General features: G+C 37.1%; 1 protein-coding gene across 4 annotated transcripts in view; it reads left to right on the top strand.

Moving 5' to 3' along the window:
* MRE11 (MRE11 homolog, double strand break repair nuclease) overlaps positions 1-26,634 on the top strand; it is a 78,490-nt gene that overhangs the window by 22,802 nt on the left and 29,054 nt on the right. For all 4 annotated transcript variants that reach the window (XM_025357424.1, XM_025357422.1, XM_025357423.1 and 1 more), the window contains exons 9-14: positions 901-1,072; positions 3,673-3,753; positions 7,424-7,550; positions 13,967-14,067; positions 15,352-15,525; positions 18,578-18,640. In XM_025357424.1, coding sequence (XP_025213209.1) covers positions 901-1,072; positions 3,673-3,753; positions 7,424-7,550; positions 13,967-14,067; positions 15,352-15,525; positions 18,578-18,640 — 718 coding nt within the window. The remainder of the gene's footprint in view (positions 1-900; positions 1,073-3,672; positions 3,754-7,423; positions 7,551-13,966; positions 14,068-15,351; positions 15,526-18,577; positions 18,641-26,634) is intronic.

Raw genomic sequence — 26,634 nt, 5'->3', positions numbered from 1 at the left:
AAGAAATATTTGGTATAATAACTAATCATCTGATAGGTTTAAGGCCTATGTTAAGGTTACCGCTAAGTGGCAGTATTGTAATTTATATGATAGATTTATTTTTGAAAATTGATCCTCCTATGTAGTCTTATTGTTTTTCCAGATTTTAAGCCATTTTCAAAAAGAGAGCATCCAATTGGTGTTATTTTGCTGCTCATAAGGCAAATTCAAGATGCACATTTTTATTATATTTCAAGTTAGATGCTTTAGGCTGATGATTACCAATTTCACAAAGTTCATTTATAAAAAATTCTCCTAAAACCAATTAATTGAAAATTTTCTGATTATAAGTGCAATATCGTGTACCTCATTTTAAAAACATTTTTGGGGCAATAATGTGATTTTAAGAAGTAGTTAACAGTGATTAAACTCAATTTTTATCATGGGCTTTATCCTTTGAATCACTTGTTCTGATTGTTATAATAGGGTTAAGGAATATGGTGGTAGAATCTATGTTCATTGGTTTTTTTTCTTCATGAGTCCACTGCAAAATCATTTTGTCTATATGTGTACATGTATGTACATATACATAGGTATATAGATGTAATACTATAGTCTACATATGCTACCATCATAGTCCTGATATCATTTTATTATACTTATTATGTCTGTCTTTCCTTGTAAGACTGACCAGACAGGAATAATAATGGATGAGTTGATTTTACTCTGGGGAAGGAAAATGTCTACCATCTTTTCCTGTGATGATAACATTAAGGTTAAATTAGCAGAAACATTTATTTTTAAGAGTATTATTTTATGAAGAAACATTTTGTAGAAACTAAGAAATATGGAAGCTTTCACACACACGTTTTCTTGAGGAAATTTACACTGTGACGCGGTGTTCATTTCTCTCCATTTCAGGCATGTTGGTTTGCTGCGTATTAAAGGGAGGAAGATGAATATGCAGAAAATTCCTCTTCATACAGTGCGGCAGTTTTTCATGGAGGATATTGTTCTGGCTAATCATCCAGATATTTTTAACCCAGATAATCCTAAAGTAACTCAAGCCATACAAAGCTTCTGTTTGGAGAAGGTAATTCTTTTTGATAAAGTCAATGAGATCTACTTTAGTTGAAGAATTATTCACCTTCAATTAAGTAATTTAATAGAGTGGAGGGAAGCCTTTATGTTGATTACATTCTCCTGAAGCCTGTAAGGACACTGTTCTTCAGTGAATGTGTTTAATTGTGTCCAAGATTGTTTTTTTAAGTCATTGAGGGAGGAATACTGGATGTTAAAAAAACCTTTAATTAAATCTCTCTCCTAGTTTCTTTCTTCCTTTTCAAAAACATAATACATAATCTTTTCTCCTTTTTAATCCCAATTTGATGATTTGTTCATTTTATTTATGAAAGCAGGCAGCAACTTTGATTGAAGAATGAGGGACTATCATGTGTGGGAAAAGCCTTAGCTTCTAATAATCTGTATTAGGCGTCCCTTTCGCCCTGAAAACTACCCCAAATAAAATGTGAAAAATGTGTTTGCTATCCACCCTATTGCTGCAATGCAAGTCCCAAACCTCCCTCTCTGTGCACATTGCCACCCCTAAATCTCTGTAGAAAATTTCAGCCATTACTGAGGTTGGGTGGATTAATGCATTTCATAATATGTGGGTTGACAGCTTAATTAGCATCACTTGCTGACACTCAGTTCTTACTCTGTGTCAGCTGTCCTACTATGTTTTATTTTCATGAAAAATCATGTAATATAGTAACAATGATAATAATTATGACCAGTGATACTGATTTACTGTATGTGATGTGCACTGTTGACAGCATTTAATCTAGCAGCCAACAATGCTGTATGTGAATAGATTCTACCATCTGTAGTTTAGAAGAACTGAACCTTAGATAAGGTAATTCATTCAGTGTCACAGCTTTTTGAGCAATGTGTAACTCACGTAACTAAAAGTGTGCTTGTTTCAAGATGATTGACTCCAGAAACTCAAACGTAAGTTAAGATTCTGGCATCCCTAAATCCAATCTCTCAAGGCAAAGAGATAGAAAATGCATTACTTGCTTTTTCATTGATTGATCCAGGCCTGAGTCATGTGCCCTTCCCTGGAGTCAGCCCTGCGTTTTTCAACCTTGGCTTAGTTGACATTTTGTACTAATAATTCTTTATTGTGGGAGGCAGTTCTGTGCACTCTTGGATGTTTAGCAGTATTCTCCCTGGTTTGTACCCACTAGATGCCAGTAGTACCCCTTCTAACTGGTTGTGACAATCAATGTTTACTCACCTTGCCATATGTCCTTAGAGAAGCAAAAATCACCTCTGGTTGAGGTCCACTGTATGAACTTCACCTAAATCCTGTGGGCTTTGGTGACATGAATCCAGAGAGGAAAGTAGATGCTGGTGACGTTAAAGTAATAGAGGTTCATTTTAAACACCAGGTGTGCACATAACTTTCTGTTGTCGCTGTATTTTATGTACCTTTCTATTGTTGTACTTAGTTAAGTTATATTATTATTTATAAGCATGTGAGTCTCTTCTGAACTCTTTGAGGACAGGGCCCATGTCTTACTTTTCTGTCTCAGCACTTGTCCTAGTACCTGGCAAAAAGATGCTCTATAAATGCTTGTTGGATTGAAATAATTGACCTAGGAGATCATGTTCTTATAGATTTTCTATGTGCTGTCTGATATGGTAGTCACTAGCACATGTGGCTGTTTATATATAATTAATTACATTTAGATTTAAAATTCAGTTTCTCACTTGTACTAGCCACATTTCAAGTAGTCTGTATCCACATGTGGTTTTGGCAGCCGTATTGAATATGCACATATAAAAAATTGAATATGCACATATAAAAACATTACAGAAAGTTCTGTTGGACTTCATTGTTACAGACAAAGGACAAGATTATTAAAAAAATCTTAGATGTGAAAGAAATCTGAGTACAAAAACACTTGTTCTGTATTGTTCTTGAGATCAGAACCAAGTTATAAGAAGGCAGTTTTTGTTCCAACACAAGAACTTTCTGAGAACTAGAATTGTTCAACTATGAAGTTGGCCATCTGAAGATATCTAATCACTATTCACACAACCATTTATGAAAAGAATCTAATACTGTCTCCTTGTAACTTGGTTTTCCCCTTAAGAACAATATAGAACAAGTGCTTTTGTCTTCAGATCTCTTTCAAGTCTAAAATGTTATAATCTTGTCCTCTCAGAGTATGAGACAACTCCAATATTTGAAAACATCAGTCTTATTTTCTTTTACCTTGAACTCTTCCATGATAAATAATCCAAAGTCCTTGCGTATAGATCCCTAAGTCTTCTGGTGAGTCTCCCATGGATCATATGACTGCAAAAACTAGACTTACTTGGTTTTAAGTTGGTAAGATGAGGAAAGCCTTATTGAAACATGAGTACAAAATTGAAACATGAGTAGTAATATTTTAAATTTTATTCTAAAAGAATTACTTTAGAGATTGAAAAATTATAAAGAACTTTCATGAAAGTAAAACATTAAGGAATAGTATTAAAGGAGCATTACAAGAAGGTATATTTGAAAAGGTGTCATAAAGATGATTATGTAGTTCAAGAAAATTCCTGTGGTAATAAGCTGCTATTCAACCAAGCTAAACTCAATTTACTACTTTATTTTTTAATCTTTTTAAAAATTTTGAGATTGAAGAAATGCTTGAAAATGCTGAACGGGAACGTCTGGGTAATTCTCGCCAGCCAGAGAAGCCTCTTGTACGACTGCGAGTAAGTCCTATTTATACAGATTGAATATTATTAATTTTCAAAGCGTAGTAATGTACAGTTTACATGGTTTCTTTGAAGAGTAGTGAGGAGAGTGCTCATAGTAATCAGAAGAGCAATCACCATTGGAGGCAAAAACAAAGGTATAAGGATTTGAGTTAATCACAGTTTAAGTGATAGGTTTGGTAACTTACTTTTCTCATTTTCTAAGTAATTTGTTGTTATATTTAATAGATTGGCTGAGCTCTCTGACTTCATCTTTAACTACCTCCTCTACTCACTTCATTCTAGGCACCTTGGCCTTCTCACAGTTTCTTGGGCATGTGTCATGTGCTCTTATCTCCCTTTAGCCTGCTTCTGTGTCACCTCACTGAGGCCCTACCATCAAGATTGCAGCCCCTACCTTCTCTCCTGAGTGAAGTCAGGAGAGTGGGAAGACACTTCCCACTTCCACTGAGTGAAATCAGGAGCACTGATTTCTGCTTCCTCTTTTCTTCTTATTTTTTTTTCCCCATAACATCTACATCTTCTATGTAGATTAGAAGGATGTGTTATTATTAGGATTGTTTCCTGTGCCTATAAATCTGCTTATCCTTTCTATCGTGTTATAAACAAAGAAACAACAACAGACCTGTTCTTTACCACTATGCTTTTCCCTTTTCCTAACTCCTACCCCATGTTGCTTACTCTCTTTCAAAGCAAAAGTATATGACCTATATCTCTCATCTAATTTTCTCTTCTTCAGTTCACTATAACCAAGGCTCTGACTTCACCATATCCAGTGGAAAAGATGACCTTTAATTGTTAAATCCAATAGATCATGTCTCATCCTACTGAATTACCTTTGGGCATTCTCTGAGTTATCTGTATCCCTCCCATCTCATAGTTAGCTGTCTTTTCAGTGTAGGCATACAGCTTTAATGACCACCAATAGAGTGATGACTTCAAAATCTTCACATAGACCTCCTTGTTGTTCTGTATCTCTGGGAGTCCCCTGAGGCCTGGTACCGAGCAGTGTAGTCTTTAAACCAGCAATGTTGTTGTCACCTGGGAAATTGTTAAAAATGCAGAGTCTCAGACCCTGCATCAGAACCCACTGTATTTTAACAAAAATCTCCAAGAAATGTATAGGTTCATTAAAATTTGAGAAATCCTGGGATGTAGACTGTGGAGGTAAGGAGTATAGTCTAGAGCCAGACTTCCTGAGCTTCATTCTGGCCCAGCCACTAGTTGTATGACCTTGAGCAACTGCATCTCTTATCCCTTGGTTTGTATTAGGTTGGTGCAAAAGTATTTGTGGGTTTTGTCATTGAAAGTAATGGCAAAAACTGCAATTACTTCTGCACCAACCTAATGCTTCATAGATTTATGAGATCTAAATGGATTAAGTAGTGTCTGGTGCACAGTAGGTAATCTGGTCCCGTTTCTTTATCCCACTGTCACTGGCATAGTGAAGCCCTTATTAACACTTCCTGGCCTATTGCTGCAGCCTCCTACCAGGACTCTGCATCCAGTTTCCTTCTGTCTCCAAACTAATGCCAAAATGATCTTTGTAAAACACAGTTTTGCATGTCTTTTCTGCTAAAAATAACGTAATTGTTCCCTAGCACTAACAGGAAAAAGTCAACTCTTTTAGGTTAGCATTCAGGGGTCTCCATGATCTGATCTAAACCAAATATTTCAGCTCCTCCTTTTCCTTCCATCACATCCAAAGCTCAAGTCTCAGTGGACCAAAAGCTACTGTTCCCTCAGCGCAGTGGAGTTTATTTCACCGGAACCTTTGTCCATGTTGATCCTGCTACATGAGACACACCTCCCTCCTCCTTTCTCTATATCTTCTTCAGCACTCACCTAAAGCTTCCCTCTTCAAAGAAGCCTTTCTTGACCTCCCCGCAGAGAACATGCTTCTTCCTTTGTGTCCTCATTCAACTTTGTTCATACCTCTTATAGCACCACTCACTCACATTCTGCTTCCAATGATCTGTTTACATGTTTGTCTTCCCAGTCAGTTTGTGAATTTCTTGGCAGCCAGGATTGTATTTATTTATGGTTGTATCCCTGGCCCTGAACAGCATACCTAGAACGTTGAGGAAATCCAATAAAATTTGTTAATGACCAAACATTTATAAATGAGAAGTTTGAAGGGGAGACCTAATAGCTTTAGCGTTTAGTATTTTGTTTTTTATAACATGGTAGCTGTAGAGATGATCTGGTTAAGGCTGAGCGTGGTGGCTCATGCCTGTAATCCCAGCACTTTGGGAGGCCGAGGTGGCTGAATCATCTGAGGTCAGGAGTTCGAGACCATCCTGAGCAACATGGCGAAACCCCATCTCTACTTAAAATACAAAAATCAGCCAGGTATGGTGGCGTGTGCCTGTAATCCCAACTACTTGGGAGGCTGAAGCATGAGAATCGCTTGAACCTGGGAGGCAGAGGTTGCAGGAAGCTGAGATTGTGCCACTGCACTCCAGCATGGGTGACAGAGTGAGACTCCATCTCAAAAAAAAAAAAAAAAGGAAGAGATGGTCTGGGTCATATAAAAATAATTACTTTAAGGGAATCACATAGTTCTCTTCATTATGGCAGACGATCCCAATTTTCTCATCTGTGTCTGCCTAACAGCATTAGAACTAACCAGACTTTAATAGAAAATTGGCATTTCTTTTCCTAAGCACAGTAAATTACGAATTCATTCATAAAACAGCACATACTGTCATATAAGTAATATTACAAAACTGCATTGTACTGACTAAAAGACATTCGTGAATTCATTGACTAAATCCTGTTGAGTACCTGCTATTATGGATGCTACAGGATACAGGGATGATAAAACAGATGAGGTTTTGAATTCGTTGAGCTTATAGGAGGTAGAGATGTGAAGAGAGACATAATACACAAATATCAAATAAATGAACAAAAAACGTTAGCGATAGTGACGATGAGTGAAAGCAGGAGCGCTTCAGTTAGGGAGCAGTCTGGATAAGCTGTGAGGTGGTGCAGTGCTGGTCCCCAGAGCGTGCTTTGGGAACAGCGAGTTTAGAAGAACGTATCTCTGAGAAAGAAAGGTGATATTTGTCTTTGTAAAGGTCTGTTGACTACTACAGACTTCTGTAGAAAGAGCCTACCTTGAGAAAAGTTCTCAGTTTCAGTGAGATACCATGTTTTGGAGGTAGTCATTTCTCAAGGCTCACAGATTTGATTCTTTATTACCTGGATTTTCCTAGCATTCATCGTTACTGTGAGGCACATCTCTAAGATGATAGACCAATTTACTAATGTATCTAGGGCTAGTATTTTATTTTGGTGTGTGTTTGTTTGTTTGTTTTAAAAGTTCAGAGAATTGTTTAGAAATTCTGTCTCCTTTTCAGATGGTTTGCCCGGTAGGTACCTAGACTATTAGTGTTATCAGGGGGAGATGTAATTCTGCATTGTGGAAATTATTGCAATACCTTGATTCTGTGGAACAAAGTATTTTGCTTATGCTTATAAACTTTTCAAACATTAGTTTCTCAATAGGATAAATGATATAGCTCCATCATGAGCTACTGTAGAAAATTAATTCATAAATTTGAAAGTATCAAGCATAAACACTGAATACTGAAGGATTAGTATGTTTTTTTAAAATTGGCAAATTGTTGTTTCCTAGCCTTCATAGATTATTCTGTGTTTTCAGGTGGACTATAGTGGAGGTTTTGAACCTTTCAGTGTTCTTCGCTTTAGCCAGAAATTTGTGGATCGGGTAGCTAATCCAAAAGACATTATCCATTTTTTCAGGCATAGAGAACAAAAGGAAAAAACAGGTAAGCTAGTTATTTTTACAAGTTAAAAAAAATGTTCTTACAGGATTTGTGAATGAATCTTTAGGAAAATCTGTATCACAGTAATGGAAGATGTTTTAATATGATTGTAATGTCTTAAATTGACTGTTGGAATAATTCTCATGTCTTCTGAAAATTAGATAGCAATCTTTTTTTTATTATTATACTTTTAAGTTCTAGGGTGCATGTGCACAATGTGCAGGTTTGTTACATATGTATACATGTGCCATGTTGGTGTGCTGCACCCATTAACTCGTCATTTACATTAGGTATTTCTCTGAATGCTATCCCTCCCCACTTCCCCAACCTCACGACAGGCCCCGGTGTGTGATGTTCCCCACCCTGTGTCCAAGTGTTCTCATTGTTCAATTCCCACCTATGAGTGAGAACATGCAGTGTTTGATTTTCTGTCCTTGCAATAGTTTGCTCAGAATGATGGTTTCCAGCTTCATCCATGTCCCTACAAAGGACATGAACTCATCCCTTTTTATGGCTGCATAGTATTGCATGGTGTATGTGTGCCACATTTTCTTAATCCAGTCTATCACTGATGGACATTTGGGTTGGTTCCTAGTCTTTGCTATTGTGAATAGTGCTGCAGTAAACATACATGTGCATGTGTCTTTATAGTAGCATGATTTATAATCCTTTGGGTATATACCCAGTAATGGGATGGCTGGGTCAAATGGTATTTCTAGTTCTAGATCCTTGGGGAATCGCCACACTGTCTTCCATGATGGTTGAACTAGTTTACAGTCCCGCCAACAGTGTAAAAGTGTTCCTATTTCTCCACATCCTCTCCAGCACCTGCTGTTTCCTCACTTTTTAATGATCACCGTTCTCACTGGTGTGAGATGGTATCTCATTTTGGTATTGATTTATATTTCTCTGATGGCCAGTGATGATAAGCATTTTTTCTTGTGTCTGTTGGCTGCATAAATGTCTTCTTTTGAGAAGTGTCTGTTCATATCCTTCACCCACTTTTTGATGGGGTTTTAAAAATTTTTTCTTGTAAATTTGTTTAAGTTTTTTGTAGATTCTGGATATTAGCCCTTTGTCAGATGGGTAGATTACAAAAATTTTCTCCCATTCTGTAGGTTTCCTGTTCACTCTGATAGTAGTTTCTTTTGCTGTGCAGAAGCTCTTTAGTTTAATTAGATCCCATCTGTCAATTTTGGCTTTTGTTGCCATTGCTTTTGGTGTTTTAGTCATGAAGTCCTTGCTCATGCCTATGTCCTGAATGGTATTGCCTAGGTTTTCTTCTAGGGTTTTTATGGTTTGAGGTCTAACATTTAAGTCTTTAATCCATCTTGAATTAATTTTTGTATAAGGTGTAAGGAAGGGATGCAGTTTCAGCTTTCTACATATATCTAGCCAGTTTTCCCAGCACCATTGATTAAATAGGGAATCCTTTCCTCATTACTTGTTTTTGTCAGGTTTGTCAAAGATCAGATGGTTGTAGATTTGTGTTGTTATTTCTGAGGGCTCTGTTCTGTTCCATTGGTCTGTGTCTCTGTTTTGGTACCAGTACCATGCTGATTTGGTTACTGTACCTTGTAGTGTAGTTTTAAGTCAAGTAGCATGATGCCTCCAGCTTTGTTCTTTTTGCTTAGGATTGTCTTGGCAATGCAGGCTCTTTTTTGGTTCCATATGAACTTTAAAGTAGTTTTTTCCAGTTCTGTGAAGAAAGTCATTGGTAGCTTGATGGGGATGGCACTGAATGTATAAATTAGCTTTGGCAGTATGGCCATTTTCACGATATTGATTCTTCCTATCCATGAGCATGGAATGTTCTTCCATTTGTTTGCGTCCTCTTTTATTTCGTTGAGCAGTGGTTTGTAGTTCCCCTTGAAGAGGTCCTTCACATCCCTTGTAAGTTGTATTCCTAGGTATTTTATTCTTTTTGTAGCAATTGTGAATGGGAGTTCATTTATGATTTGACTCTCTGTTTGTCTGTTATTGGTGTAGGAATGCTGTAATTTTTGCACATTGATTTTGTTTTTATTTTTATTTATTTATTTTTTTTGAGACAGAGTCTCGCTCTGTCGCCCAGGCTAGAGTACAGTGGTGGGGGCTTGGCTCACTGCAAGTTCCTCCTCCCGGGTTCACGCCATTCTCCTGCCTCAGCCTACCTAGTAGCTGGGACTACAGGCACCCACCACCACGCCCGGCTAATTTTTTGTGTTTTTAGTAGAGACGGGGTTTCACCGTGTTATCTAGGATGGTCTCGATCTCCTGACTTTGTAATCTGCCCACCTCAGCCTCCCAAAGTGCTGGGATTACAGGCGTGAGCCACTGCGCCTGGTCTGCACAGGTATTTTGTATCCTGAGACTTTGCTAAAGTTGCTTATCGGCTTAAGGAGATTTTGAGCTGAGATGATGGGATTTTCTAAATATACAATCATGTCATCTGCAAACAGGGACAATTTGACTTCCTCTCTTTCTAATTGAATACCCTTTGTTTCTTTCTCCTGCCTGATTGTCCTGGCCAAAACTTCCAACACTATGTTGAATAGGATTGGTGAGAGAGGGCATCCCTGTCTTGTGCCAGTTTTCAAAGGGAATGCTTCCAGTTTTTGTCCATTTAGTATGATATTGGCTGTAGGTTTGCCATAAATAGCTCTTATTATTTTGAGATACATCCCATCAATACCTAGTTTATTGAGAGTTTTTAGCATGAAGGGCTGTTGAATTTTGTCAAAGGCCTTTTCTGTGTATATTGAGATAATCATGTGGTTTTTGTCTTTGGTTCTGTTTATATGATGGATTACGTTTATTGATTTGCGTATGTTGAACCAGCCTTGCATCCCAGGCATGAAGCCAAGTTGATCTTGGTGGATAAGTTTTTTGATGTGCTGCTGCATTTTGTTTGCCAGTATTTTACTGAGGATTTTTGCATCAATGTTCACCAGGGATATTGGTCTGAAATTCCCTTTTTTTGTTGTGTCTCTGCCAAGCTTTGGTATCAGGATGATGCTGGCCTCATAAAATGAGGTAGGGAGGATTCCCTCTTTTTCTGTTGATTGGAATAGTTTCAGAAGGAATGGTACCAGCTCCTCTTTGTACCTGTGGTAGCCTTCAGCTGTGAATCCATGTGGTCCTGGACCTTTTTTGGTTGGTAGGTGATTAATTATTGCCTCAATTTCAGAGCCTATTATTGGTCTATTCGGAGATTCAACTTCTTCCTGGTTTAGTTTTGGGAGGGTGTATGTGTCCAGGAATTTATCCATTTCTTCTAGATTTTCTAGTTTATTTACGTACAGGTGTTTATAGTATTCTCTGATGGTAGTTTCTATTTCTGTGTAATCGGTGGTGATACCCCTTTATCATTTTTTATTGCGTCTATTTGATTCTTCTCTCTTTTCTTCTTTATTAGTCTTGCTAATGGTCTATCAAGTTTGTTGATCTTTTTAAAAAACCAGCTCCTGGATTCATTGATTTTTTTGAAGGGTTTTTTGTGTTTTTATCTCCTTCAGTTCTGCTCAGATCTCAGTTATTTCTTGCCTTCTGCTGACTTTTGAATGTGTTTGCTCTTGCTTCTCTAGTTCTTTTAATTGTGATGTTAGGTTGTTGATTTTAGATCTTTCCTGCCTTCTCTTGTGGGCATTTAGTGCTATAAATTTCCCTCTACAGACTGCTTTAAATGTGTCCCAGAGATTCTGATATGTTGTGTGTTTCTTCTCATTCGTTTCAAAGGATATCTTTATTTCTGCCTTCATTTCGTTATGTACCCAGTAGTCATTCAGGAGCAGGTTGTTCAGTTTCCATGTAGTTGAGCGGTTTTGAGTGAGTTTCTTAATCCTGAGTTCTAGTTGAATTGCACTGTGGTCTCAGAGACAGTTTGTTGTGATTTCTCTTCTTTTACGTTTGCTGAGGAGTGCTTTATTTCCAACTATGTGATCAATTTTGGAATAAGTGTGATGTGGTGCTGAGAAGAATGTATATTCTGTTGATTTGTGGTGGAGAGTTCCGTAGATGTCTATTAGGTCCGCTTGGTGCAGAGCTGAGTTCACATCCAGGATATCCTTGTTATCCTTCTGTCTCGTTGATGTGTCTAATGTTGACAGTGGGGTGTTAAAGTCTCCCATTATTATTGTGTGGGAGTCTAAGTCTCTTTGTAGCTCTCTAAGGACTTGCCTTATGAATCTAGGTGCTCCTGTATCGGTGCATATATATCACTGATACCCTTTCTTCCACTTGATCGAATCGGCTACTGAAGCTTGCACATGTGTCACATAGTTCTCGTGCCATGGTTTTCAGCTCCATCAGGTCATTTAAATTTTTCTCTACGCTGTTTATTCTAGTTAACCATTCATCTAATTTTTTTTCAAGGTTTTTAGCTTCCTTGCGATGGGTTCGAACATCCTCCTTTAGCTCGGAGAAGTTTATTATTACCGACCTTCTGAAGCCTACTTCTGTCAACTCGTCAAAATCATTCTCCGTCTTGCTTTGTTCCGTTGCTGGCAAAGAGCTGTGATCCTTTGGAGGAGAAGAGGCACTCTGGTTTCTCCCCATCTTTGTGGTTTTGTGTACCTTTGGTCTTTGATGATGGTGACCTACAGATGGCTTTTGGTGTGGATGTCCTTTTTGTTGATGTTGATACTATTCATTTCTGTTTGTTAGTTTTTCTTCTAACAGTCAGCCGCAGGTCTGTGGAGTTTGTTGGAGGTTCACTCCAGACCCTGTTTGCCTGGGTATCACCAGCAGAGGCTGCAGAACAGTGAATACTCCAGAACAGCAAATGTTGCTGCCTGATCCTTCCTCTGGAAACTTCATCTCAGAGGGGCACCCAGATGTATGACGTGTCAATGGGCTCCTACTGGCAGGTGTCTCACATTAGGCAACACGGGGGTCAGGAACCCACTTGAGGAGGCAGTCTGTCCATTCTCAGAGCTCAGACTCCATGCTGGGTGAACCACTGCTCTCTTCAGAGCTGTCAGACAGGGACTTTCAAGTCCGCAGAAGTTTCTGCTGTCTTTTATTAAGCTATGCCCTGCCCCTAGAGGTGGAGTCTACAGAGGCAGGCAGGCCTCCTTGAGCTGCGGTGGGCTTCACCCAGTTCGAGCTTCCAGGCTGCTTTGTTTACCTGCTCAAGCCTCAGCAATGGTGGACACTCCTCCCCGAGCCCACTGTACTAGCAGTGAGCAAGGCTCAGCGGGTGTGGGAGCAGCAGAGCCAGGCGCAGGATATATAATTTCCTGGTGTGCCATTTGCTAAGACAGTTGGAAAAGTACAGTATTAGGGTGGAAGTGTCCCGATTTTCCAGGTACCGTCTGTCACCGCTTCCCTTGGCTAGGAAAGGGCTAGATAGTCATAATTTTTCAACCTGTGGATATCAAAAAAGAAATGGAAGACTTTCTCTGAAAACTTTTTTTTTTAAGAGGTCTGTTGTTGTTTCTTTGTTTATAACATGATAGAAAGGATAAGCAGATTTATAGGCATAGGAAACAATCCTAATAATAACCAAAACAAATAAACTGTACATAGATTAGAAGGATGTGTTGATTCAAATGACAGCTGCATTTGATACCTATACATGATTTTCTGCCTTCTTTGAAAAGAATTAATTGCTTTTTCTCTATGTGTTATATTCTCAAGAGCACTTACCACCTTGTATTATAGTCATTTTTCTTATGGGCAGGGATCCTATGTTTTTACATGTAGACATTTAACATGCATTTACCTGACAAGGGTTATTGACAGAGCAAATACTGGACTCTGTGCTTCCTAACTTCCTACCGAGTGCTCTTTCTAGTCTGTGCCTACTGTTTTTGAGACAATCATCTTGCTTAGTAATGCAGCAGAAGTGCATTAAACATACTTCCCCTTTGTCTCACAGGATGTTAAAAAGATATGTGCTCAAGGGCTGAGATTTAATTAAATTAATAATTTTAGCTGTTAAATCAGAGACATTCTTAAGTGAAAGTGGTGTTGTGTATTGAGCTATGAGTACATGGTTGTGTCTACTGTTCATAGTAGAGTTTTATGCTACTACCTTGACCAAGGCACCAGCAGTACCCACGATTGCTTTTTGCATCATCAGTGTAGCAATGATGGCAGGTGGCAAAAAGGCAAATAACATCTTAGGATTATTATGAAAGTATTTTTGACGTTATTACTTCCTGAATGGGTCTTGAGGACCTCCAGAAGTCTGTGCTTCACCCAGTGAGAACAGCTACAAGACACCTATCTTGGAGGTATGGACAAGAAATACTGACTGTGGAGAAAAGACTGTGGCTATTAACAAAAATGGCTTGTTTTGCCTCAAAACTTACCATGTTGAGCAAGCTGGCAGTTGATAAAGTTTGGCCTTATCTTCTCCACTGACAACTGCAATGAGTATGGGCACTTTAACATTATGATAGAAGCTGTTTTTTGATATACTTCTTTTTTTCTAGGAGAAGAGATAAACTTTGGGAAGCTTATCACAAAACCTTCAGAAGGAACAACTTTAAGGGTAGAAGATCTTGTAAAACAGTATTTTCAAACTGCAGAGAAGGTAATTTCTTACAGTTCACATTTTGAATAATGGCTACCCTATAGTAACAGATTTTAATTTAGGATATGTTTAGTTGATAGTTTAAACAAAATGAATCCTCAGAATGTTTCTATGAAGTAGGGTGACAATTAATTACATTCAATTGCAGTTACCGCACAGCAGGGATAATTAGTGGTTAATGTTAGTTATTAATACTGTTATTAATATAGCTGTTATTATTGATGATGTTATTCTCTTTCTTTGTATCTCTGTTGCAATTATTAAACTAAATGAATAATTTTAACTTAAATCAGGGACATTCTTAAGTGAAACTCAGGGTGACATTTACATTCATTTGCAGTTGCTGCACATCAAAGAAAATTAGTGTTTAATTAATGTTAATTATATCTCTATTGCTAAGATCTCAATCCAGATTTAGTTTTCTCACATTTGGATGTAATTTCAGAATTATTCTACAAACAAAGACAGCCACATGATGGTGAAGCCACTGAAACTTACTGTCATGAGTATATGCCACTCTAAGATCCTCCAGTTGTATTAGTTTCCTATTGGTGCTGAAACAAATTTCCACAAACTTAGTGATTTAAAACAACACAAATTTATTATCTTACAGTCGTGTAGGTCAGAAATCTTACACAGGACTGAAATCAAGTTTTGGCATGGCGGTCTTCCTTTTTGGAGGCTCTAAGAGAGAATCCATATCCTTACCTTTTCCAGCTTCTAGAGGTGCCCACTATGTTCCTTGGCTCTTGATCCTCTTTTATCTTCAAATCCTGCTGTGTTGTATCTCTCTAACCATTTCCCCAGAGTTATTTTTCCTTCCAGCTCCCATCTGCCTCCCTCTTCTGCTTTTCAGGACCCTTATGATTACACTGGGCCCACCTGTATAGTCTCTGATAGTCTCCCTATTTTACAGACAGCTGATTAGCAACCTTTATTCCCCTGTGCCATGTATTCACAGGTCCCAGAGTTTAAGACGTGTACATCTTTAGGGGGCTCTTATTTTGCCTACCACACTGGTTAATTTCATCTCTATTAATCATAGTTGCCATTTTTGAACTCCATATCCTAGCCATCAGGCCTCTACATTTCACCTGTCCTGTACTCCTCTCCCTTTTCTGGTTTTGACTTTGCTTTTTCTGATTCCTGATATTAGTAGGCTTAACTACAACTGTTCATTATAGTTTTTCTCTGGTAACATACCTGGTAATTTTCCTTGCTCATCTATAATTATTTTGTAAAGAATAAATACTATTTCTGCATCCAGTGATTTGTGTCTTATAGAATGTGCAGCTCTCACTACTAACAGAAAGAGGGATGGGTGAAGCAGTACAAGAATTTGTGGACAAGGAGGAGAAAGATGCCATTGAGGAACTAGTGAAATACCAGTTGGAAAAAACACAGCGATTTCTTAAAGAACGTCATATTGATGCCCTAGAGGACAAAATCGATGAGGAGGTAAGTAGCCAATTTGAGTGTCTAGGTGTATTTAAATAGTCTCTCTTTAAGAGTAGCTCTGAGATTTTTTTCTGGTAAATCACTATTTAACCTCTCTGATTTGTTTAGTTTTTCTCATTTATAAAATTGAATTGATAAAATGAAGATTAAATTAGAAAATGTAGAAAATGCCTAGAACAGAGTCTTGCATATGGTTGGTACTAAGTAAGTGTTTTGTTCCCCATGGGTAGTATCTTCTCTTGAAGATCCTGAAAGGGCTTTAAAATGAACCTTATAGGATGCTAACTTTTGTTCATTTTAATTTTTTTAGTAAGTTTTGATAGAGATCTTGAATTTCGTCTAGAAAATTTCTGCTAAACAAGAAGCAGTGGAAGAATTACAAGAAAAGCTGTCTAGACTTGACTACATAGAAATTTTAAATGTTTGCATATCATATTGTCAAAAAAAAATTAAAAGATATTGACACGAAAATATTTGTATGTGGGCAAAAAAAGGTTAATATTCTTAATATAATATTAATGAGCTCTTAGAAATCTTACAAATAATTAAACATTTTGATAGAATAATTAACAAAGGACATGAGTAGGTGGTTCATAAAAGAAATGTAAATGGCTAATAAGCATATGAAAATGGTGTTTAGCCTAGGATAATCAAAGAAACTGAAATACATCTTTTGTTTGTCAAGTTGGCAGCAATTTGAGAAAAATAGTATCTAGCACACTGCTGGTAGTAGTATTACTTTTGAATAGCTTTGCTGAAAAGCAGTTTGGCAGTGTATATTAAGAGGCTTAAGATTTACCCTTTAACTCAGCCTGGGAAATTTCCCTACGAAAATAGTGAGATAGAGATTTGTGTATGGAGTGATTCATCTCAGTGTTGTTCATAGTGGGGAATAATTGGAAATGTTTTGGTACAATAAATGTTGGTGCATATACCATATAAAATTTTATACAGCCCTTAAAAATGACATTTTGGAAGAACATGAGAAGATATTTCTAATCTAATGTTAATTGGGAAAAGAATTTCAAAGATGAACTGCATAGTATAATCTCAATTATTTTTATTTTATATGTAATCGTGTATGTTCATGTAAATAAAGAAAATATCCCAGATATATTATCAACAGTTATGTCAAGGTAGTTTTATTACAGGGGATCACTTTCTGTATTTCCCAGATTCTCCCTAAGCAGAAGAACAAAACAACATTATTTTAAAAAAAACAACTCATTCCCTTGTTTTAGTGCTTTTTGTTAACATGGTTCTCTTAAAGCCTTATGGTGTCAATGTGTTACTAATATTATTTAATACCAAGTACTTCCAGAGGTAGGACAGGCAGTTCACACTCTAAAACCATTCACTCTATGACTCTGAGTGTGTTGGGTTTGCTAATTTATAGCATAAATAGATTTCTCAGGTACATACCAGATATAAAACATGACCATCCCCACCTGGAGTGACATCATGACTCCTGAGCAGCAAAGTCTGTGTGGAGTGTGTGTGTGTGTGTGTGTGTGTGTGTGTGTATGTGTGTGTGGGAGAGAGAGAGAGAGTGTGTGTGAGTCATGGTGACTCTGGACCAGACACCAAAACCCTTATTAGCTGTGTACCCATCATTGAGTTATCTAAACCCACCTATCCCTCAGTATCCTCATCTGAGGATAAAATGGTGATGGTAATAGGCCCTTCTTCAAGGTTGTTGTAAGGATTAAAAGAATTAATCCATGTAAAATCCTTAGAATACTATCGGACACATAGCGCCTGTTCAGTGTTTCCACTCTGACTCTCATTTCTCTTCTATGAATGGCTTAGCACCTTTGGTATGCTACATATTACGTAGGCACTGCTACATGCTGTGTCATCTTTTAAAATATTGTTATTCTTGTATTTTTCCTTTACTGAATCATAACGAACATGCTGTTATTTCTTTCAGCTTAAGAAACAAAACTCTCAATCCCATTTTCCTTTAGTTACTGCTCTCTGTTCCTCTTCTAGAGCGGAATCGCTTCAAAGAGGCTTCTGTATTTGCTGCCTCATTCTTCTCTCTCCGTTTTCTGTTAAATCTATCCACTCAGGCTCTTGATCCCATCATTCTAGTGAAGCTGCACTTGTCAGGATCACCAGTGACTGCCATTGCTAAATCCACTGTCAGTTTTCTATCTTACATCTCACTTGACCTTCTGTTGAAACTTGTTTTTTATTGGATTTCAGGATACCAGACTCTTGTTATCTTCCTGCCTCCCTGGCTGCATATTTTCGGTGTCTTGTTGATTCCTCTCGTTGCTCCAGTCTCTTACATTGGAGTCTTATTTGCTGTTCCCTCTCCCATATAATCAGTTGATTATAGATTCCATGAGAGCAGGTTTTTGTCTGTTTTGTTAGTAATTGTGTTCTCAGTTTCTGTGGTAGTATGTGGCACATTGAAGGTGCTCAGTAAATATGTGCCGAGTAGATTATTAAATAAATAGGCTTAAAGAATGTAAACATAGCTGTATAATAAGAGCCTTGTGAGCAGGAACCATTAAAAAAGAAACCTGTAGTCTCCTTCTTGATACCAGGACCATGCTCAGCAAACCTACACGAGTTGACTGTTGATAAAAATGGATCTTCAGGGGCCACCCACTTCAGATCCCATTTCGCAGAGCCTCCTGGATGTCTTGCAGCCAGGTGCATGAGAGTGATTTGCAATGTAATAAATATTTCAAGCCTTGTCAAGGAGATATTTTTGTTTTTAACTAGTTTACTGAAGTGTAACACCCATGGGGTATTAGAATTTTTTCTCTACAGTCAGAAAGACTTTTTCAGTGATGTGAAACATTTTGGCAGCAGGTAATATAATTTTGCTTCTGGTCAATATGAGTTTTTTTTTTTTAAGAGTACATTGTGCAATTTTAATGTTAATAATTGGAAAAATATGATTTATTTACTCTTTTGAGACAGGTTGTTAAATTTGCAAGTTTTATAACATAAAGCATTTCTTAATTGTAGCCCCTTGTTTTATATTTACATAACTGGAATAGGCAACATGTTTGTGATTTACTCTGTTATGATCTAGGTACGTCGTTTCAGAGAAAGCAGACAAAAAAATACTAATGAAGAAGATGATGAAGTCCGTGAGGTAATTATTCTGCTGTAAATTCCTGTGTTTGTATGTCACTTTCTTAAACTAGAATAACCAGTAGGTCTAATTAGAATAGTCAGTCCATAGGTCTGGTGGATAGTAGTGAGCTGGAGTTGGCTTAGGATGGCTGCCTTTGATTGATTTCAGTTCAGCCTACAAATATTCTGCTCTTTTTTTCCCTTCTGCTCTTGTCTAAAACCTGTTTAGCAAGTGCAGTGGCTCATACCTGTAGTCCTGGCTACTCAAGAGGCTAAGGTTAGAGGGGATTGCATGAGCCCAGGAGTTCAAGGCTGCAGTGAGCTATGATTGCACCACCGCACTCTAGCCTGGGCAACAGAGTGACACCCTGTCTCTAAAATAAATTAATAAAAATGAATAAAATCTATTCAATTGTGTGTGTGTGCGGATATATACAACAAAAGCCCCTATTACTCAAAATAATACCTATTCGTTAGCAGAATCTTATAGATAAAATCTTATCTTACTGAGCTGATATTATTTTGGGCAAAAAAGAAACTTAAAGTGTTTTGGTTAGCAATGTTAACCATGACTAAGCAAGCATGGGTAAATAGACAATTTATATTATCTATTCTAAAATATTAAAATTAGCTTAAGCACCATCATCGTTGTCTTCTCAGTCTCATTGCAGGTTTGAAACTACAAGTTAGCAACCATTAACTTAAATTTGGGGCCTCTACCTGGTACTTGTTGAATTTATGATTGAAATGTATTTTCTTATTTTCTGATTGCCCGTCGTGTTTTATGATTGCTGTCTAGTATTTAAAAGTTATCTTATAAATGATGTACTGTTAGTTTTGTCTTGATTGCTTTCTTTCAGCAAACATTTTGTATAGTCCCTGTTATGAGTTAGATATTCTGCTTTATATTAGGACTGTACATATAAAAAAGCTATGGTCTGTATCCACAAGATTTTCTCATTTTAGTAGATAAGAGGCATTTGTGTAAAGAAGATATTTATTGAATTACTTTTCCTAGGTGCCTATTTTATAAATGAGGATTCAGACCAGACTGAAGGTCATAGAGTGGGGCTAGAATTTGAACATATTTCTGACTCCAAGTGTAGACTTTTCTATCATCCTATGTCCTATCAGAATTTTAGATTATTATAATATTAATTTGGTGCATTGCAAATGGATGATTTTCTGAAAATGAAAAACTTCTAAAACTGTCATGCAACACATCAGAATCACTGTTGAAATATGCATAGTTGCAACCACTGTATCTTTTACAGGTTGTTTTTTGGAAGCTAAGGAAAAGAAGCTGTAGATTAGAAATGCCTTAACATGTTTATTATGTTTGTATTCAAAGGTGCACTTAAAATAGAAATAGTTTGCCAAATCGCAAGAATAATGCTAGGAAGAAATGATTCCTGGTTCTTAAATATCCAGCTTAAATTTGATTAACCCTTTCAATTTAACAGGGTACAGAAATATTTCATTACGTTTGAATGAGTTCTTCATGTTTGAAGCCACAAACCTCAATTTTTCATTAAGCTTTTAAAAGAGTAAGAGTGAACGTCTTATACAAGGAAGGTAGGAGAGGCTGTGGCAAATTTCAAATGGGAGTTTTACAGAAGAAATAACGTATGAGTTCAGACATTCAGCTTTATTTTAAGACTAAAATATAATCGGGGCTTCCTAGGTAATTTTTCAGCATACCATAGGATATTATATATTTTTTTCATTTTCAGCATACTATTTAGAACTTAGGTAATGGAGTCTGACACTCTGCCAAGCTGTAATTCACAGCTTTGCAGAGTCATTTGGCTTAGAATATGAATCCTAGCACCATGCTTAAATTACTTACACTGACAAACAAGACTATTAGCTCTCCTATTTGGAGAAAAAACATTATGCTTTAAAGTCTTTTAGGCTGGGCATTGTGACTCAACTGTAATTTCAGCACTTTGGGAGGCTGAGGCAGGTGGATCTCTTGAGCTCAAGAGTTTGAGACCAACCTGAGCAACATGGCAAAACCCCATCTCTACAAAAAATACAAAATTAGCCAGGCATGGTGTCTCCCACCTGTAGTCCCAGCTACTCAGGAGACTTAACTGGGAGGATCACTTGAGCCCAGGAGGCAGAGGTTGCAGTGAGCCAAGATGATGCCACTGCACTCCATCCTGGGTGACAGAACGAGACCCTGTCTCAAAAAAAAAAAAAAAAAATCTTTTGTTCACATGGAAAAACTCTCAAATCTTTTTTTTTAATGATAAATTTGTATTTGAATAAAAGAGCAAACAACCAGTAGGCTTTGCAGGCCATGTATGATCTCTATCACATATTCTTGTGGTTTTTTGTTTGTTTGTTTGTCTGTTTTTTTATTAATGGCCCTTTAAAAATATAAAAACTGTTCTTGGTCTTGTCCATAGTCCTTAGTTTACCTGGCCTCTGATTTTTTATGTTCTACCTGAATTTGAGGTGGGTTGATACCTTCTTTCAAAATACAATACCAGGCACTATCAACAGTGAAAAAGTGACCCACAGAGTGGGAGAAAATATTTGTAAATCATACATTTGATAAGGGATTAATAACCAGAATATATTTTTAAAACTTCTAAAACTCAACAGTAACAATAACAAAAAAACCCAATTTTTAAAACGGGCAAAGGACTTGAATAGACATTTCTCCAAAGAAGCTTTACAAATTATAGCACATGAAAAATCAGTGAAGATCACCAGACATTAGAGAAATGCAAATCAAAACCACAATGAGATACCACTTCACACCCATTAGGATGGCCATTATTAAAACACCATAAAATAACAAGTTCCGGCAAGAATGTGGAGAAATTGGAACCATATACATTGGTGGTGGGGATGAAAAATGGGGCAGCTACTGAGGTAAACAGGATGGCAGTTCCTAAAGTAATTAAACATAGAATTATCATGTAATATAGCAATTTCACTTCTAGGTATATAACCAAAAGAATTGAAAGCAGGAACTTATTTGTACACCAGTGTTCATAGCATCATGATTCACAATAGCCAAAAACTAGAAACAACCCAGTTGATCATGAACAGATAGATGGATAAACAAAATGTGGTATGTGCATGCAATGGAGTATTATTCAGCCTTAAAAAGGAATGACATTCTGATACATGCTACAATATGGATGAAACTGAAAACATGAGTGAAAAAAGTCAGATGCAAAAGGGCAAATATTATATGACTCTACTTATATGACTACCTAGAGTAGTCAAATTCATAGAAACAGATGGTAGAATAGTGGTTACTGGGGAGAGGGAGGAATGCGAAGTTACTGTTGAATAGGTATGGAGTTTCAGTTTGGGATGATGAGAGTTCTGTAGATGGATGGGGGTATGATTGCATAACCATGTGAATGTACATAATGTCACTGTACTATACCTAAAAATGGTAAAAAAAAAAAAAAAAGTAAGTTTATGTTATGTATATTTTGCCACAATAAAAAAAAGTGTAACAGTAGGATAGTATATTTTCAAATCTCACAAGATGTATATGGAAACATTTTTGCCATTGGCTCTAGACCTGCACTCATGAATTAAGCTCTTAGAAGTAATATAATCCAAAGATTATAGTAAACTCTGTTTTTCATAGGAAAGGTAGAGTTAAAATACAATTTGAATATAATATTTGAGATGATAAAAATGAAGATACAGTATTTAGACAAAGGGAAAATACAAAATTTAGAAATAATGGTTAGTAATTGATTCCAAGAAGTAATCGTAATAGGGCATATTTATTTTAAATTTTGCTAGATACTGCCACGTTAGTCCAAAGACATCTTAACTAGTTTATATTCTCACCAGTAGTATTTGGGAGTGCTTGTTTTCTCACATCTTTACCATCATGATGTATTACTGTATCTTTTGATCTCTACAAGTCTAAAGGGTAAGAAATTATTTCCTACTGTTGTTTTTAATTCATAACTACTTTTGTTAACTAATGAGTCTGAGTAATGTTTATGTTTGTAAATCATTTGTATTTATATGAAACACATGGTCATTTTATTTGGCCGCATTTTCTCTTTTGAGTGGGTATTGGTCTTTCTTTTTTTTGAGGCAAAGTCTCACTCTGTCACCCAGGCTGGAGTGCAGTGGCGTGATCTCAGCTCACTGCAACCTCCGCCTCCTGGGTTCAGGTGATTCTCGTGCCTCAGCCTCCCAAGTAGCTAGCGTGTACCACCATGACCAGCTAATTTTTGTATTTTTAGTAGAGTCAGGGTTTCACCATGTTGGTCAGGCTGGTCTCAAACTCCTTACCTTAGGTGATCCACCTGCCTCGGCCTCCCAAAATGCTGGGATTACAGACGTGAGCAACCGCGCCCGGCCAAGTATTGGTCTTTCTCTAATTAATTTGTAAGAGCACTCACTTGAACACATTTGTGTGTGTGTGCCCTCTGTTTCTCTCTCTGGATACATACACATCATAATATAGCATATTTAGGGTTTTCGATACATAAAGAAAGTATCCACTTATTCCTCAGCTTATTTGTTTAAATCAGGAATGGTTGGTGAATTACATGGTTCCGATTTTATGGGTTTTTTCTTTCCTTGTTATATTAATATAGTGAATTATATTATTATGTGCGTAGCTTATTATTGACACATCCTGGTATCACTTTTTAAATCCCCTTTTAATGGATATATTGGTCTTTCCATATGCTTCTGGAGTCTCTGTTTGCTTTCATAATCATAAATAAGATTCTGTAATTTTCTTTTTGTGTATGCAGTTCTTGGTCAGTACTGTGTCATGCTGGCATTGTTGTGAAAACAGTTTGGAAGCTGCCTTTCTGTATGCTCTGGCACTATTTGAAATAGCAGTGGGCTTATCTGTTTTTTGAAAGTTTGGTAGAATTTACCTATGAAACTTTCTGATTGTGGTCCTTTTTTGGGAGTATTTTTCTTTTAATAATTTTCTCAAAATTGTCTTTGATAATTGGTTTGTTGAACCTGTTTTTTCCCCTCCTTGGATCAGATTAAGTTATTCATTTTCCAGATTGTTTAGAATTGACTATTCTCTCATAAGTCTTGGTCTTCCCTCCCATTCTTATTTCTTTTTTTTTTTTTTTCGAGACAGGATCTCGCTCTGTAGTGTGCTACCACTCCCAACTAATTTTTAAGTTTTTTTTTTTCTATAGACAGAGTCTCATTATGTTGCCCAGGCTGGTCTCTAACTCCAGGGCTCAAGTGATCTTCCTGACTTGGCCTCCCAAAGTATGGGGATTAGAGATGTGAGGCTCTACACCTGTAGGGCTAGGATTAGAGATGTGAGCCTCTATGCCCGTCCCCTCTTATTTCTAATGATGTGTATTTGTGTTTTCTTCTTTTCTTTAAAAGTTTGTGATTTTTATTAATATTATTGTTTTGTCCCAAAGGACCAGTGCTTATATTTATTCATTCTAATGTGTTTTTGTTTAAAATCTATTAATATATGGTTTTATCTTCATTCTAATACTTGGATAGGCCTTACATTGTTTCTCCTTTTTGAATACAGAATTAACTTATTTACATTGATTCTTACTTAGCAGGCTATAGCTTTCTTATAAGCATTGCTTTAGCTCTCTCATATGTTGTGATGTGCAATATTCTTGTTATGATTTTCTAGATGTTCCACAACTTTCATTTTGTTTTATAGTTTTGACTGGTTTGTTTTCAGGAGGCAGGTTTTTACTTTATTATTATTAATTTTTTATTGCAGGATGATTAGACAGTGTGATAAATTTATTTCTCCTCTCAAAAATGTATTGAGATTTTTCTTTGCACCCTGTTATATATTAGCTAAAAAGTTTCATGGGGTCTTGAAGTACATTATTAATTTTCAGTGTATAGAATTCAACATTTATCAATTAAATCTATCTTATTAATTATGTGATTTAGGTCATCTTTTTTCTCTTAAGTCTACTTTCTAAAAAACATACAGCTGGTTCCTGTTATTTGTGGTAGTTTTGTTGTATAAAGTCACTTCCAGCACAGAATTAGCAAATAGTGAATCATTGCTTCTAGGGGAAATACAAAATTAGGTTTCTGTGAGCCACTGGTAATGTTTTCATCAGCTGATCAATACATGATCTTTTTAATGTGTTTCTGTTTAAAGATACTGTATTTAACGTATGATTCATTAGCATCGAACTCATAGCCAGTAGCACTTTGACTTATACTTGAATGAAGTTTATCTAATGTACAGTTTTTCCTCCAAAAGTCATATTGCAGCCTTTTTGCATGTAGGAATGAACCCTAAACATGTTGTGGGGAGCTCATTTTAAACACCACGTTACCAAAGCAAAAGTGCGAAAATGCAAAAAATGCAATAATGTGCCACATACAACATTTTGGTCAATGTCAGACTGCATATCCAGTGGTGGTCCCATGAGATTATGATACCATATTTTTACTATATCTTTTCTTTTAAGATATGCTTAGATATACAAATACATAGCTATGGTGTTATAATTGCCTGCAGTGTTCAGTACAGTAACATGTTGTACAGGTTTGTAGCCAAGGAGCAATAGGCTATCTCCTATAGTCTAGGTTTGTAGTAGACTATACCATTTAGCTTTGTGTAAGTACACACTATGATGTTTGCACGATGATGAAATCACCTGATGACACATTTCTCATGAGGCATCCATCATTAAGCAATGCATGACTGACTGTCACAGAAAGAAACCTTATTTAAAGTACACAAGTGGAAACGAGAAGGCAGAGTGGCTCATTGTTCAACCTCAGCTGGGAATGTGTGTGTCAAGCAATTCAAAATATTTACTGCTCTGTGCATCTCCACAAATGATGCCAAAAGTATCGTGAGTATTGATTTTTACGGTTACAGATAAATTTTGGCAAATAAGTGAATTTGCAAATATAGAATTAATGAATAATGAGGATTAACTGTATTTTATGTGGGACAGAAAAGATGAATTGAAATCACTGTTGTTTCTTATATTTTTTGTTGTATTTCCTAAAGTGTTTTCTTTTTGCCTTGTAATGCCGTATTGAACCCTGCATGTAGTGAGTTAGCTGTGATTTCACCTCAACTGAGATCATCTCGTCATGAAGTTGCCACTTCACTTCCACTTTACTCCCACTTTACGCTGCCCGCCTTGTTCACATCTCCTCATTTAGCCCTGGGTCTCCTTACTTCATGGTATCACAGAGCTTAGAAATGTTCTGGTCAACTATTCTTAGACCCAGAACTGCCATTCCAAGCATGAGGGACTGCTGTCATGTCATCTTGGGATTTATACATCAATTTTGGAGAGCTCTACAATATCTGAAACTCTTCTCACCTTTCTCCCTTAGCCAGGTCAAATATTTGTCATATTCATTAACTCTTCTTTATTTTTTATTTTATTTTATTTTATTTTTGAGACGGAGTCTCGCTCTGTCACCCAGGCTGGAGCGCAGTGGCCGGATCTTAGCTCACTGCAAGCTCCGCCTCCCGGGTTTACGCCATTCTCCTGCCCCAGCCTCCCGAGTAACTGGGACTACAGGCGCCCGCCACCTCGCCCGGCTAGTTTTTTGTATTTTTTAGTAGAGACGGGGTTTCACCGTGTTAGCCAGGATGGTCTGGATCTCCTGACCTCGTGATCCGCCCGTCTCAGCCTCCCAAAGTGCTGGGATTACAGGCTTGAGCCACCGCGCCCGGCCAACTCTTCTTTATAGAAGAGTTTGTGTGTTTGGGGGTTGGAACTGTTTTCTCATTTTATGGAAATTGTATTTTGTTTTTGTTCTCTTATTACCTTTTGATTGGTTTAAGGGAAGATCGAGGCAAATTTGCTTTTATTTATATTTTATTTTATTTTTTGGAGACCCTCTCGCTCTGTTGCGAGGCTGGAGTGCAGTGGTGCCATCTCGGCTCACTGCAACCTCTTCCTCCCGGGTTCAGGCAATTCTCCTGCCTCAGCCTCCCAAGTAGCTGGGACTATAGGGCACGCGCCACCACGCCCAGCTAATTTTTGTAATTATAGTAGAGACGGGGTTTCACCATGT

Source organism: Theropithecus gelada, chromosome 14 (assembly GCF_003255815.1).
Source record: "Theropithecus gelada isolate Dixy chromosome 14, Tgel_1.0, whole genome shotgun sequence".
In the NCBI taxonomy this organism is placed as follows: domain Eukaryota; kingdom Metazoa; phylum Chordata; class Mammalia; order Primates; family Cercopithecidae; genus Theropithecus; species Theropithecus gelada.
Note: the sequence above shows the minus strand (reverse complement) of the source record. Positions and strands in the feature narration are given on the sequence as shown.